This window comes from Oxyura jamaicensis, chromosome Z (assembly GCF_011077185.1).
Source record: "Oxyura jamaicensis isolate SHBP4307 breed ruddy duck chromosome Z, BPBGC_Ojam_1.0, whole genome shotgun sequence".
Classification (NCBI taxonomy): Eukaryota; Metazoa; Chordata; class Aves; order Anseriformes; family Anatidae; genus Oxyura; species Oxyura jamaicensis.
Window position 1 is genome coordinate 30,505,850 of NC_048926.1, and position 17,135 is coordinate 30,522,984.

Below are 17,135 nucleotides of genomic sequence, written 5' to 3' on the forward strand. Positions count from 1 at the left end.
GTCAAGAACTTGATAACTTTTATTAAACTAATTATGTATAATTTTACTTTGTTTTACCTTAGTAAGCTGCGTGGCAATTGCAGCCTTTCTACTGCAGTACTGACTGCCTTCTCATTTGTTATTGCCTTCAGTGTAATTCTATCACTTTGTTCAAGGCTAATATTTAAAACATTTTTCTTCAGCTTTTTTGAGTCATGACTCTTGTTGTTATATATTCTTCTATTTTTCGTGTAAGGAAATGCAGTGTTTATAAGTGGCAGGTTGTGACCCAGCACTTAATTACATTAGCAATTTACATATTCTTAAGATCAGCTGAATAAGACTGCTTTGTAACCTGTCAATAAACTCACTTGTTTCTACACTATTTTTATTTTTAGGAATGTTGTCTCTGCAATTTGAGAGGTGGTGCATTAAAGGAAACTACTGACAAGAAGTAAGTAATATATTCTTCAAGATTGCATGTTCTTGTTTTATTTTTTTTCGCAATCCATTCCCATGTACAGAGCATTTGTAAGCTTAATTATTTGACAGTGTCCCTTTAAGTTGAATCAGTGCAGAATTAAAATTACTCCTATTGAAAAGTGCCATTGCCATTTTGTGAAATAGATGCTAAAATGTACATTCGTTTTGGTATTTGCACAGGCTTACGTGTTCCAAATTCTATTCTGCTGGTTGTTGTGTAAAGGAAGCAAATGAGAGATCATTTGTCATTGTTTGCATGGGCAAATCTTGCCAAACAGTGAAATGTATATTCCTCTTTAGTCCTGGAAATCTGTGATTACAGAATTTAATACAGAACCTTTGAACTGCTAGAAACAATATTTTATATTAATTAATCTGAATCATATTAAAATACTTCTGGACTTTGAAGTGTTTTTCTAAGTACATTTTCTATCATACACTGTTAAAAATAGTATTGTTTCTGACATTATACTATTAACAGCATTAGTGTTTTTGTCTTAATTTTTATGATAGTGCAGCATACCAGGTAACCTAAATAAATAAAATGAGAAATGTTGCAGCGTAACATTTTTAAAGCCCAATACTGAAACAGTCTTCATGCATTTTGGGTTTTCATGTAATTAGTTAAATACTTTTAGTATATAAACAATATCATGTAGACCACTTTCTGTAGAGGTCCCTTTGGACTACAGTGATAACTGCTCATCTAGCTGCAACATTCTTTTCCACTTAACAGGCCAGAATTTATTTATCAATCATTTGCAATTGGTTGCATAGTGTTTTTCTCTGCATTTTGTAAATTGATGGGTGAGGAGAAGGTTGTATGTAAAATTCTTGGGCCAGAACTTATCTTCAAAAGCATTAATATTTTTAGCAAATTAATGAAGGTTTTGACCAACTCATGAAAATACTTAGCTGCTTTTTATCTCTGCTTTAAACTCCCCATAATAGTTACTTGTTACTTGCTTTTTCTAACCAGAAAAAAAAAGAAAATGACAAACTGTGTAATCTAAACATAATTTATGATGTCATTTTGATATTTGGAGCTGATAGATTACATGTTATACCTTTGAAAATAAGTCTTTTTTTGTAGATCGATTAATTTAGATTTTTTCATAAGATTTATTCATAGAACGAAAAAGAAAAAACACAGGGATCTGCAGAATATGTCTTCCTCTGCATAATCTTCGGTTTTGCATTACATCTCTCTCTAGGCTTCTGTTACAGATTTGTGAAATAACAGCTCTGTAAAAGTCATTCATCTCTTGTTTTCCTGTTTGCGTAACACATTATAGTTGCGTCAAAATGTTGAGTCCTCACCCATACTTAACACATTGTTCCATCTATCTTTGAGCATTGTTTACCATTTCAAACTTTTTAAACATTTCAGAAGGGTATGTTCCATTTTATTTTATTTTTTCTCCAACAAGTACAAAATCCAACATAAGCATTCTCTTCCTTCCTTCTCTCTCACATACTCATTAGATATGCAGAACTGGCATTAATTAGATTTAAAAGGTTATAAGTCAGACATGGTGGGGGAGTTACAATTTGGGGTAAAAGAGAGCTGAGATTCCTTCTCCTTGAATGAAGACAGCAGTTGTTTTCAGTCCCGTTAGATTGAGAGCTGTCAGAGTATAAGAATTTGAGTCAAGATTTATTGAATAGATTTTTTATTTACAGCATTTCTTTCCCCATAAAGCTTAGATGGTAAGACACCTACTATTAAGACAATGCACTTTTGCAGGTAGGCAGCAAGGAGGAAATAAAGTTGTTATTAAAAGTAAAAAAAAAAGAATTCTCAAAGCGAGATGAGATGTTTTATATAGGTGGAATAGTCTCCATAATAAAATGATAGATCTACATTCTTTATCTGTTTTCATTTGGGCTGACCTATGTAACTTTCTAATGGGTGTATCATCTTTACGTACAGCTCTTATTTCACACTTAGGCAGATACAACTTTAACATTACATGACAACAGTTTACTTAGTCCCTATATGTCATGTTATAGTTTGTATAATCACATATTATATATACGATGGAAAGGTGTGGGTTTTTTCCTTTCTGGGCAGCTGAACTCCACCACAACCTCTCTCTCACTCCATCCCTTCCTTTTCCCCCCTTAGAAGAAGAGGGGGAGAAGAAAGTATGATGGAAATAAAAAAAAATGCTAACAGGTTGAGATAAGAGTGTCCAAAGGTCCAAAGGAGGGCAACAAGGATAGTGGAATGTGTCACCAGGAAGATGTATGAGGAGATGTATGGAGATGTATGTATCCTGTATGGAGCCAGTAATTAGTCTGCATGATTCTTGTGGGTCCATTCTAACTTGGGATGTTCTATGATTCTGTGAAAATGTTTAAGGTCATAAATGGCATATGAATAAAATAGGTCATAAATGGCATATGAATAAAATAGTCTGTGCATGTGCACCTGAATAGCACACCTACAATAGTATTGAACTTTAAAACTTGAACATGAAAAATACTTAAAAAAAAAGTTGTCATAAAAAGCCAATCAGAAATGATATTTACATGAAGTGTTAATATTGTGAAGTTTCTTAACTCTGTTTCAAAGAAATCTTCAGAAATCCTAATAAGGGAAATATCTGGAGATGGTTGCCTTTTAAAAACGAACCAAACAAAATACAAGTAATGAAACATCTTAACACTTATATTTCTATGTTTTTGGTAGTATTCTTGACTTGCTGCTTTTCACAGGTGGGCGCATGTAATGTGTGCAATTGCCATTCCAGAAGTGAGATTTGGTAATGTCACGGAACGTACACCAATAGACACTAGCAGAATACCTTTACAAAGATTGAAATTGGTGAGTAGTATATTCATATATACTTGATGTATTCTTTGCTAATAAGGTGTCCCAATATTTTGAAATATATTCAAAATCTGATTTGTGATTACTGTTGCAAAGTACAGAACAGTAAACTGTTTAAGGTTATGAGCAAATACCTGGGATTTTATCAAGATTGGATTATTGCTTTTGACATATAATGGCAATTCATTAACTCCATTGACAGCCTTTAGTACTTGATTAAAGAAAAGTTCATACCTGCCTTCCCCCAAAACAATGACAACAAACTTGACCAGTGTCAATTGTGAAGGTTTAACTTCTGGAACTGTGTGGGTGGTGGAAGTGTTGAAACCCAGGCTATGAGTATCACATAGTACATGTTTGTGAGGTCTTTTTATTATGTATTTTTACCTCAAGGAACAATTTGTTGAAGTAAAAGGATGTATGATCTGGTTGTCAAGCAGTATCTCTGCCATCTGGGTATTGAAAAATGTGCACAAAACAGATCACACGTTATATTGGACTAAAAAAACCCTACCGAACTGTTTCCTGAAGACTTTTTAAAGTGGATATAAAACGTAAATACAAATACATCCACTACGAACAGTTGTACCCTGTGCTACATCCTGAATAACACTGCCATTCTGGAAAGCTGATGTGCAAAATCAGAAGACATGCAATATGTAGGAGAATTTTCCTTACTGTGTTACATGAGAATTACTAAGTTTGCCAACATTTGCATCACTGTGATGTCATCTTCTAATAAACAGAAAATGACAAGTGGACATGGAAACATGCTGGGCAATGATGCCATTGCTTTTATGCATCTACTCTGTGCTATTTCAAAAATATTTCTTGACCTACCTGACTTATACTAGCTCCTTTTACTCCATAATTTTGAACTATTAACCTTTTTGTTGCATTTTCATTTCATTCATTATGTTTTGCAGCAATTTTTTCTGAATGTGGAGATGCACCTTTAATCTAAATTAGATGTCTTTCAAATGGTAATTTGTTCTATATTTTTGTTCAAAAAATTTTAATTTTGTTTTCCACATGCCCTTTTTTGAATCACATATATTTCTAAACACTTTATGCATAACTTAGTACAAAAAATTTTGAAAGCTAATTACCTCCACAATTAAAAAAATATTCCTGAGTGCTATTTTGGGATTTTTTTAGTTTAATACCCTCTGTGGAAAATGTTGAATTGTCTAAATGTTTTTTCATCATCCTTCCCTCCAGTGCCTCAGAACATTAAAGCATGTTTTTTTTTCTTGCCATTCCAGTATACTTCCATGCTCTTCCTGTTCCTACAGTGACAAAAAACCTCTCAGAATCTTATTTGAACCTACAGAGTATTCTTAATGAGTTTGAAGAGAGTCACAAATTCTTCCTAATCTAGAAATACAACCAGTAGAAGCACTGAGAATTAATTTATTGTGCAGTTATATTTTTTTGAGGATCTTAAACAGTCACAGAAATTTGTCTGATCAGAAATGGTTGATTCAGAGATTGAAACCACAGAAATGTTTAATTTATCAGGTGTTGAAATTCATGTTCTGATGGGCTGTCCATGACTTGAACTGTGTAAGAGTAATAGGAGCCTTCTGGAGAAGGCTCAAATTAATTCTAAATTACTGACTATAAAGATATGGAGCCAAAATGCACTAAATTTGTGAAGTTTCAGGATTTACAATTCTTAGGTAATTTCTGCCAAATATGAGCCAATTGCACTAAGCATTTGTTCATAACTGATACCTTTTTCTTCTATTCTTTCCTGCAATTGATAAAAGATGGGTTACAGTCCTTAGTATTTTTTCATTTTTTGAAGCCTCCTTCAATGTAAAATTACATTGAAGCACTACAGATTGTATTTAGCAACATACACCCTTTTGGTCTCCTATGAATCCCTGAATGTTTTAAAATAAAGAACTTGTTTTCCTTTTTTATTTTCTTATTTTTTTTTAATAAAAGAGTTAGTATATTTGAGTGGAGTTAATACTGCAATGAAGGAACTCAGCTGAATACAATAAAATGAGAGGCAGAATACTTCAAAGCAGCCGTATATGTAGTATTGCCCCAGTAGTGGAACCCTTACTGTGATGGAATGTGTAACTCTAATCCAGCATTGGTTCATTAAACCTTACTTTTCCAAGATTTAGTTTCTGGCATTGAATTTATAATGAAGTAGCTATGCTTGTCCTAATTTAAGGGAAATATGCAGTTCGACCATCTCTCAAAAGCTATATAATCCTGGGCTGCATCAAGAGAGGAGTGGCCAGCAGGTAGAGGGAAGTGATTGTCCCCTTCTGCTCTGCTCTTGTGAGGCCCCACTTGGAGTGCTGCATCCAGATCTGCGCCACCAGCACAAGAAGGATGTTGATCTATTAGAGCAGGTCCAGGGGAGGAACACAAAGTTGATGAGAGGGCTGAAGCACATTTCCTATGAAGAAAGGCTGAGAGAGCTGGGGCTCTTCAGCCTAAAGAAGAGAAGGCTTCAAGGATGACCTCACTGTGTCCTTTCAATACTTAAAGTGGACTTAAAAAAAAGATGGAGAGTGACTCTTTGTAAGAGTAGAGTGTTTGTAGAGTGTTACAAACACTTTGTAGAGTGTTTGTAAGACTCTTTGAAAGACTCAATGTAAGAGTAACTAGTTCTAGTTGTTTAAAATATTTTAAATATTTCTAACTCCCTTTTCATGTCTTCCCTTTTCCTTTCTGCATTCCTTCCTCTTTCACCTCCTTACTTTCCCTTTCCCCCCCTTCCTGTCTTTCTCTCTCTGAAATAGTAAGAAGTAAGCAGAACATCTACTATTTTCAGAGATCTTTAGAGATTGAGCTGATATTTTCTTTAATGTATCATGTACAAAGGAATATAAAAGGAAATAAAAAGTCAATGTTTTCTTTTTGACAAATTAAATAACATCTGTGCAAATATGAACATTGGAAGGCTGTTTTTATTGCCTGGTTGGAATGTATACCGATTGCTATTAAATAGTTTTAATTCACTAGGCATTTTTGGGTTGAAATCTGTGTGTTTTCTATCAATCTTTCTATTATTAAACATTCAGCGTACACTGATTTCTCCCAGAGTAGAAGTCAGTATTTATATTGAGCTTACAGTAGCTGTTATTTTTTTTTTTTATCCAACAATTTCATGTTTGCATATTAGTGGGATTTTGTTTTTATAGAATGACAAGATGTTGTCATATTTCTCCAGCTTTTTTTCAGTGGGTTATGTGTCACGTTCTGTCATTGCTGAAAATTCACATGACACATTGAAATGTTCATTAAAAATTAATTCCCTTGAAAATGATGCCTTAATGCTACTGGGTGAAGACAGCCTAAACCAATAGTGACAAAAGATTTTGGTGCTTTATCTTTCATAGGGGAATGTAAAAGAAAATAATATGCTACGTAGTGTGTTGAAATAAAACTAGTTGTGTAATACATAGTATTTTAGGGGCATATATTAGTGATACTGATGGGATCTAGCTGACTTTTCATGTGGAAGCAAGAGGCTTCCCCCTCAACCTCAGTGTAGAGAGAAACCCAGAAAGGCGCTATACCTCTCCTCTTTATCTTTCTTTGACAATAACTTTTATCTTTCTTTGATAGTTATGTGGATGGGAAAATTAGATTGTCCTGGTCTCTTTTGTCAGAGTCAGGCTTCGGTCAGGCTTTCAGATTCAGCTTGGGTGATCACATTCATCAGACACTTTGAGTTCTAACAATCGTGGGAAATCACAGTTCGTTATTATCAATCTATGTGGAAAATACATTGGATGTAGAATACAGAGGTTTATGCTCAGGTTCTAGAATACAATGTGTCAAAGATCCTTACCACAACATATATTTTAAACTGTAAACTAAAACTGCCCTGCAGATACTTAGAATCATAGAGTCACGTAGGTCGGAAAAGACCTTCAAGATAATCAAATGCAACTGTTGACCTGACCTACTGAGTCTCATCACTAAACACACACTGGCTGCTGATGATCACTGGACTGTCTGGTATGTGCTGTTACTTGAGATGGTCCAGGGGTCTCCCAGTTCTAACAGCAGTTGTACAAGGAAATTTAAAGAGAGCCAATAAACAAATAGCAATTTTAGTAGTGTTTATTCAGAGTGAAAATGGTAGGAGGAGGTAAAAGAGGAGACAAAGTTGATGAGAAGTCATAGTGTTGAGGGGGGACCACAGTCAATCTGTCTAAATACATATGTCGAGTTTCAGCTGGTGCCCATATGGAATGGGTGTGTGATTTGTGGAAAGCTTACACCATGACTCAGTGGATTTGTGGTATCAACTTCCATCCCAACATAGCTTAACGGCATCTTAACTGCTTACCCAAAGCAGATAAAACTTGGGTTTCTAGCTGAGTGTATTTTTTTTTCTTATTTTTGCTTTGTTCCGCATGTCCTTAAGTGTCTGGAGAAGCTTGGGTGTAAACTCCTGCTTTTGAAAACTTTTTGGCTGTTTATATTTAAGAGGCTTTGGGTCACAGAAAACAGACTGTGGGTTCCTGGACTTGTCAAAGTCCATGAAAAAACTCCATTTTACTTTGACAATGGGAAAGCTTTTCTCCAAGTATTTAGATGGTCTCTGCTTTCAAAAGAGTGTTAATTACTCAGCTGTAATTATAAATTTGAATTATAGCTGCAGGAAAAAATCTCGGAGGATGAAAAATGAGACTGACCTCTCAAACATAAACCCAGCTTTTAAAAGAAAGAATAAGTACTCTCATCTGTCATTCTATTTCAGTAAAACATACAACTTTAAAATAGATTAAATGCAAACACTTCCTATTATATGGCCAAGGAGCCTAAGCCAGCAGGAATACTGAACGTAATTTCATTTACCCTTGTCAGACGCGTGACTTATAATGAACAGTAGATATTATAAATGGAAGTGTTTAAATGTTTCATCTGCTATAAAAGAAACATTTAAATAGAATCATTAGCATCTGTTCCTAAACCTATGTATTTAAGATGTCAATTCGAAAATAATGTTTTGAACATAATACATATCAACTCTATTGCAAGATACATTGTCTGCTTTTTATATTGTCAGTGTTTTAAAATGCTTGGATATTGGATTGACTGTCTTTACAGGCAGCCACTGCAATGCTGTACTGAAGCATGCACATAATATGGCTTTGTTTCTTTATCTGTAGAGCTTCCTATTATTTTTACATTTGAAATCCTATTTCTCCAACAAAATAGAAGTTGAAAATGAGTTTTGGAATAGCTGAAGTTGCCCTGAAGCTTTTGATGACCTCAAATTTGTATTTGACAAGTGAACCAAGTATAAGCACAAGTGTTCTCCGAGTGAGGAACATTATTTTGAAAAGAAATTTACACTGTGATGATGACTGATCTACAAGCCTTTCAGTATCTGGCTGAAGCCATAAAATTCTTTTTAGAAGCCTATACACTTTAAAATTTGCACCTGAAGGCAAATAATAGTGAGCTTGAAAGCCAAAGATTATAGTTTTGAAAGGTACATCAATTCTGAAAATACAGAGGTTTCTCTGTGGTATGCCACTGAAGAATGGACTCAAATGGAAAATGTGCATGAGGTTTAAAAGAGTGAGCAAATATTCTCCTGCCTGTCATTCTATTTTAATAACATATAAGCCTAAAAAGGATTAAAGAATTTTGAGGACATTGCTCATCTTCTGTGTATTAATTTGTAGTAAAATTAATTTGTTAAACTACAGTGGGATAGTAGAACTATCACAGCTGTGTTTGTGAAAGAGTAAATAAACATTTGTAGTGAGTATACCAGTGCTGCCATGCATTTCTGGTAACACAAAGAGGTATTAATTGCTTTTCAACATTTCCAAAAATATTGCTGGAAGGACAACAGAGGACAATCATTTTACCGTATATAAATTTATGAATTAACTATCACATTGTGCTGTCACAGAAAATGGGAGGAAAACAGACAAATTTTGTAATCAGTTTTGAAGTATTTCATTAAAAAAAACCAACAGTGAAATACCATTAAGTAGCACACTTTTTCTATTAAAAATGTTAAAGTAAAAATGATCTGATAGTTGATTAAGCTACTAAAATATATAATTGGTTTAAAATTTAGTGACTCATTGTAATCATGTACAAAATACAATTTAGTTTACATGCTTTAGTTGCAACATTCATTAGATTTTTAATAAGTGTGTTAGAAGAATGTACACTGGTGGCTGTGTAGTACTTACTATTTGAATAATCTGCTACTATGAGCAGATCCTATTGCAAACTGTCAAATTTGTATCTTGCAGCAGCACCAAACTTCAAAGTCTTCAGAAAAATATGGAAAACGTTAAGTATGTCTTACTGCAAATAATGTCTGGGGAGCTGGACCAGTCTGTAACAATGAAAGCAGAGTGGTTAAAATGTTAACTGGTCCTCTGAATTTCTTTTTATTAGTGAACAGAGAGGACTGTAAGCAATAAAATGGATATTTCCTATAAAAATTGATTTTTTTAAAGCTGTGTAAGTCTGATAATCAGAGTCGGGTGTATGTTTTAAGTTCATTTCTGTCTATGCATCTATGCAATCTGTATTTGCATATAGATGAGCTCATGTGTATGCTTATTTGTGTCCATACACAAACTGGCAGTTTAGCTGTTTGAGAAAGCAAAATCATGAGTTAAACAGGTAGCTGTCCAAAAGTGAATGTCACTGAAGAGCTAAATTAAATACTGAGTTTTGAATTGAATGATAATGTCAACAGTAAAGAATCATTTCATTTCATAGATGATATTCTACATTATCAAGCATGGAATAACTCTTTGACCTCTAATAATTTGATGACAGCAAAGGAGCAACTGAAAAACATGAGGAGCATCAGTTATGTACATGGTTTTACTTTGCATCAGTTAAAAGATTTTTATAACATTTATATTAAAAATATATATAGAAATGCTGAACTTAATTTCATTTTTGCCTTGAATTTATTTCAACCTTCTAATAAAGCTTTCAGAAGTGCTTACATGCTTTAAAGGTCAGAGACCACTTTCAAATATGATTTGGGTATTCAGGGACAGAAATAGTTTTTGTCCAAAAGAGCAAAAGGACTTGTGATTGTATTTAATATAAAAGCTTAATTTTTTTACTGGAATGCATTTGCAAGATCTAATTTGACGAATAAGGTAGGAGGTCCTATTTGAATAGGGAGAAAATTGATTTATTGAATTGGAGGTCTCCTTCTATGGTTATTCATCTGGGCTTTGCACACACTATAATATTTGATAAGTCATTTTATGCCATAGTTTTATCTTTCTCTTTTGTCAGGGCTGGTGACACTATGTTGCTGAGAAAAATATTGCTTAATGTCCATATAGGATTTTGAAAATAGTTTTCCATTAAGTTGTTAAGAGTTACTTTATTTCCTCAGGAACGTAAATGATGGGTGCTGGTGGACATTCTAAAATTTGGAATTATTTATAAATTAAAATTTAGAGTGTGTTGTTTTTTTTTTCTTGTAACTTTATTTTTTTTGTAACTGTATCAAAATTTTGTGTAGAAAAACATTTGATTTAGAAAATGATACAACACGTAGAAGCGAAAAGAAAAATTGTGAAAATGAAAACAGAGTAGAGTGTAGAGTATAGAATGCAGATTTTAAATAATGTTTTATGAAACATTGTTTCATTTAAAACTTCTGTTTAAAAAAAAAGAATGTATTTGGAGAGGTTAGGAAAACTTAGGTCTATTCGCTGCACTGACAAGTACATTATTTTTATAATATTAGTATTTTTTCCCTTGTTTTTATGGTGATTTTATTTACACCCAAACAAGATATTTTTAAAAGGTAAAATTTAAAAGAGAATTTTTCTTACAGAAGAATTGTTGTTTCTGAGCCCAGGGTCAACTATGTCAAGCTGAAGTATCATTACTAGTTTGACTAACTGGACCCTAAAAAGGTATTTTTAATTTTTTTTAGAAACTTTCCGTTTTATTACCAGTGAGTCTGAGGCTGTTTAAATAAATTTTGCTGTTCTATTGACTACAAACACATTACATATATCGTATAGAAAGCAACACTCCTGACCAGTATCAGTGGGCATTTTTGTATCATTCTGTTACTTACTCCTTTAAGTTCTTACTGTATTATATCCTTTAAACCCCACTGTTTTATGATTTTCAGATGTTTAAAGGATAGAATGATGAGTAATTTCTAAGTTAGTTATTTGGATATAATTAGAAATAGTTGAAAACTAAGCACAATAAAAATGTTTACCTTTCAGAGGTTAAGTTTGTATTTTTAGTAATTAAAGCTGTTATTTTTTTTTTTATTTATTTTTTCATATTTCTGTGCCAGAAGGCATTGCGGTGGTGATTCCTGGAACACGATTGTCAAAGTAGTTCCCTGAAAAAGGTGTGGTTAAGGTTATAAGCTTGAGATCCTGTCTACACAAGCGGATATTAGTTTTCCTTTTAGAATCTGTTTGCTAGTTGAAATAATATTCAGAAGGACCTATTGAAGAAAAGAAGAAAGCACTAAATTGCGCTGAGCAGCAAATTCTAGGAATTTGTAGGAACTCAGGTTAATGTTCATTTCAAGGAGCAAAGAAGGTTTGCTGAACTGCTGCCAGGGATTACCTTTTGCCGTGAGTCAAAGTAATGCTACCTGAGCTTTCTTTATCTGCAGTTTCCAAGGAAAAGGATGAGGGATCTCTGTTTGAGACAATTTTTATTATATATAAAAAAAAAAAGCACACTCTTTTAGAGACTAGAGTTTTGTCCGCCCTTTGTTTACAGTATGTCTCTTTTAACAGTTGTTTGCTACATCCTTCTCTTTTGCATCCCATCCTTATCAGAAGAAGGTATGGTCTTTTGGATAGCCACAGGTGACAGAACTCTAGGTAACTGTCTTAAATGACCCCTAGACAATGGAGGAAAACATATCCTCTTTGGAGGAGTGGCATTATTTTCTATTGTATACCCAGTGGTGTGAGATCATTTGCTAGGCACATTTAGTACATTTTACTGTGTGGTCTTCAAGAATGGCTGTATGTTGTTTTCATTACTAGCAAGCATTACATCTGTCTTGTCAGCTCTGAACTTAAGCAGCTTACTTATTCCTTGCACCTTATCACAGCAGGGCACTTGGCAAGCTGAGAGACTACACTGTCCAAGTCTGACAAATACGAGTCATAAAGCTATGTGTCAACATCGTAATGATGGCACTGCAGCCTACTTCATCTTGCAATTTCTCCCATAGCCTTTATATTACAGAGCAACACTGCGTACAAGAGAATTCTCTGTTGTAACAAAATCATGTATAAATTTGGTGTAAAGTTCATAAAATGAGTAATGAATATGTTAACTTCATATTGCATAAAATCTGACTTCTTTGTAAAATTGGACAGATAAAAATGGGAACACAAATAGAGGCTGTTGAAAATATCCTGAATGGGATTTGAAAAAATATGTATCCCTCTGCTTTTTGGACATCAGAACAATAAACCATAGATGTGTTCTTGTGCAAGTTTAATTCCACAGGGCTGTAAACAAACAAAACATTGCAAATAGAATCTTTGTTCTGAAAACCTTCTTATCCTGGGGAAGGGTTAATACACATGATCCTTTACTCTTTTGCATGATGTCTCATTAATGTCCTTGCTTTAATAGAATTGTAGCTTCTACGTTATCTTTTAATATTAAGCCAACAAGTTAGCCACAGAGGCTGGCTGGAGGGAATGGAACAAGTAGAAGGATTATTCATACTTCCTGATTCTGCACGATACTTAGCTAACCATCTGCTCTATAGCTCATTGGTTTTCTTCTGTGATATTAAATATCAGTTTCTTAATGACAGAGGAACTAGAGTCTTGCAGTTAGGAAGCACTTCTGTGATCTTGGAGAACTTCCAGATCTCTTTAAAGTAATAAGGCTTGACCTAAATTGCAGATGTCCTTTGCTTGGGGAGACTTTTTCTCTTAGACCATCATGGAAAGATATTTTTATCCTTCAGTTATGGAAGGAAAAGAGGGGTCTTTTCCTTCCATAACTGAAATCTGTTTGCTGCCTGATTCATTTTGTTGCTCTTACACAACATGCAGCTTAGACTTACCTAGTGAAAGGACATACATCCTTCAGGCTTTTGGGATGAAGTTCAACATGGCTAAGTGCTGCATCCTGCACTTTGGTCACAACAACTCCATGCAGTGCTACACTGGGGGAGGGTGGCTGGAAAAGGATCTGGGGCTGTTGGTCAGTGCTTGCCTGAACATGAGCCCACAGTGTGCCCAGGTGGCCAAGAAGGCCAACAGCATCCTGGCTTGTATCAGGAATAGTGTAGTCAGCAGGACCAGGGAGGTGATCGTCCCCCCATCCATCTCGTCCCTCTGGTGAGGCTGCACCTCAAGTACTGTATTCAGCTTTGGGCCCCTCACTACAAGAAGGACATTGAGGCTATGGAGCATTTCCAAAAAAAAGCTACAAAGCTGGTGAAGGGCCTGGAACACAAGTCCTGTGGGGGGTGGCTGAGGGAACTGGGGTTGTTTAGTGTGGAGAAGAGGAGGCTGAGGGGAGACCTTACTGCTCTCTACAACTACCTGAAAGGAAGGTGTGGGGAGCTGGGGTTGGCCTCTTCTCACAGATAACTAGTGATAGGACTAGAGGGAATGGCCTCAAGTTGCACCACGGGAGGTTTAGGCTGGAAATCAGGACACATTTCTTCTCAGAAAGAGTAGTCAGGCATTGGAATGGGTTTCCCAGGGAGGTGGTGGAGTCACCATTCCCGGGGGTGTTTAAGGAAACGTTGGACATGGTGCTTAGGGACATGGTTTAGTGGGTGACATTGGTTCTAAGTAGGGTGATGGTTGGATCAGATAATCTTGGAAATCTTTTCTAACCGTAATCATAGTATGATTCTATGGGTCTGTGAAAGAAAGCTAGATTTCCAGTTCAGCATTCTGCTTTTAAAGCACCACTGCAAAGTACTGTGATCAATGTGAAAGATGCCTTTGAGGTAGCTGTTACGCATATTTCTTTTACTCATAGAAATTGTTTGCAGTAATCCCATATGCTTCTTCAACTAGCCATGCTGGATTTTTTGTTACTATAGTATCTAGAAATCAGGTAACTTTTAAATATAAATTGAGAATTTACCTCTCTGCTGTATATGCCTTGTTGAGTTAGTGGGAAAGCAATGCTTGTAGGAGCTAAAACCTTACCAAATACATCTCAGAAAATACATGCTATCCTACTTTTACTTTGTATGATCATTTTCTCACATTTTATCTGTGGGGTTACTCAGTTGCATTGCTTTTACATGCATGGACAAATACATACACATATACACACATATATATGCAGTTAACACTGGCTTTTAGAATAGGGGCAGATTAAGAAAATCAAATGCCTTTGACACAAACATTCATCCATCTCACATATAGGTGCTATATATTTACCTTAAGCTTTGTATTTCTTTGGGAGGCTTGATAGAAAATATGAAGCTAGGAAGCTTTACTCATCCTGTTGTTTTTGCACAAAGAAATTTAATATCTGAATGATCCTGGAAATTTTTTTGATGTCAGTGATTTCTTATTGTTTCTGCAGTGAAAATAGACATTTTACTCTAGATTGTTTATTTTGACTAGTGTCTAATTTCCTTGCTTCTGCCATTTCGTTTCAAAATTTTTTGTCTCTGATCAGGGTAGTTTATTTGAGGTGTCCTAACTTTCCATTCTGTTTTAAATGCTTTCATTTTGCCGTAATCTATTATCATAAACTCATTTATACAAATGCAATTCAAACTTTTAAGTTTGAAATTTTTAATTCTTTGTTTCTTCCTCTCAGAGAATAGGGATTCTCCATTTGTAAAAGGCAGAATGTCTTTGGTTGCTTGCCATCTATTTCACAAATTGGCTGTTGACTGGGAAAATCCTTTTTTCTTGAATTTTCCTGAATTTTCATGAGAGAACATACATAACTGTTTTGTTCATAAATGGATGTTTGCTTCATGTCATTAATTGTTTCAGAAGTTAATTACAGTAGAATTGACAAGACAACCAGAAACCATATTTATCAATAGATATGTCAGAGTTACTATAACTGAATGACACAATCTTACCATGTTTGTGGTAATAACCACATTTATTATGGTTTGGGTTTTCTGGGCCATCATTCAGTTACTTTGGGTGACTATACCTAAGAACATAGTTTAAAAGAATCCCCTACATTTTATTTCAAAGCATCAATAGATACTGTAATTCACTGCATTATATTTGTAGCTCTTCTCAAGACTTTTACTCCCCCTTGATATAGTTGAACAATTGTGACTAACATTGAAGCAGGTGTCCGAGGACTGAATACATGCTGACCAAACATTTGTATAATACAGAGCTATTGTGCCCTCCTAGACAGCTCCTAGTAAATTAAAAAAAAATGTTCAACTATATGCCAAATATATGTGACTCAGCCCTGTTTCATATGGATTTTCAGGATAAACAGAACAAAGTAAAATCTTAGAGATTAAAAGAGCAGGTAAGCAAATTAGAAATACGGGATTATATATATATAAATTATTTTATATTAATATATTAATTCAATAATATACATTAATATATATTGTATATGTAATTGAAATATGTATATATCCATATATATAATTAGAAAAATATATCCTGCTAAGAGGTTGCTTTAAAAGAGGAAAAGTAAGATCAAAATGCATATTAAAAGTTGAGCATGATAAGATGATTAGTGAGCAGTCAATGGGAGTATGGATGTGATCTGGTAACAGTGATATATCTCATTCACATGAATGGAGGGTTGATGTTGCAAACTGATTTCCTCTTTTTTAATTGAAGATCAGAACGCAGGGGTTGACCCATTTCTCGGGACATAATATTAAGCTGCAGCATACTTTGTAAAGCAAAGCAGCTAATGCCAACATATTTTTGACCTTAATTGTTAATGTCTGAAGAGAAAGAGAGGAACCTTTAAAGGGTAAATAAGCATTATATCCAAGAAAATGGGGAGAAGTTGAATACCATAAAACTACTAAGATCATTGGTTATTGTCCATGTAGTTCATTTAGGTGGTCAGCTACATAATTGTAAGTATTTTAGTCTCTAGATCCTTTACTGCATTACAGGAAAATCTGACCAGAAAATGGTCATGCAAAAAATGTTAGAATTTCTAAGTCAATATTACAACATTCTAAAGCTTTAAATATTACTTAGTTTTAATAATGGAGATAAATGTACTTGTAAATACCAATTTTCCTATTCTTCTTGATAACATCTTGTTTGTGTGATTGCTGGTTTAACACAGTTAAACTGTGTAAACACAGTTATTGTTTCCTGAAGACTTCATTGCTCAAAATTGTTGATATGTTGATAGCTGTCAATTGAAAAATCTATTAAAGAAACCACACAGATTTGTTGCTCTGCATTTTGTATTTATGCTATTGCTGAATTCTGTACTATACTGCCTGCATGGCATAGGAGGTAGCCATTGCTCTAAAATTTTAATGGGCTGGAATTAAATTGAATTTAAATACAGTAACTATTATATTCTAGATTTTTTCAAATATTCTTTCAAATCAGTAAACTCGTTTAGTATCACAGTAGACTAGCTGTTAATATTGCATTTTATTTTGGTGTAGATCTTTTATCAGGTCTCATCATAGCATCAGAGAGCCTTTCATGTAGTTAGGGAAAAACGTGAAGGCTATTCACAGTGTTCATACTCTCTTATCACTTCTCCGAAGGATGCATTTTCTGAGAATATTGTAGTAATATTTTGCAGGGCACTTCCTTTCCCCTTCCCCATCTCCCTCTCCATCCCCTCCCCTCCCTCCCTTTCCTCCCCCCCCCATTCTTCCCTTCCCTTCCCTTCCCTT

The 17,135-nt window shown here is 34.5% G+C and overlaps 1 protein-coding gene across 3 annotated transcripts in view; it reads left to right on the forward strand.

Moving 5' to 3' along the window:
- The window catches only part of KDM4C (lysine demethylase 4C), a 284,404-nt gene that overhangs the window by 209,096 nt on the left and 58,173 nt on the right, over window positions 1-17,135 (forward strand). For all 3 annotated transcript variants that reach the window (XM_035309601.1, XM_035309602.1, XM_035309603.1), the window contains 2 exons: window positions 378-433; window positions 3,184-3,292. In XM_035309601.1, the coding sequence (XP_035165492.1) occupies window positions 378-433; window positions 3,184-3,292 (165 nt within the window). The remainder of the gene's footprint in view (window positions 1-377; window positions 434-3,183; window positions 3,293-17,135) is intronic.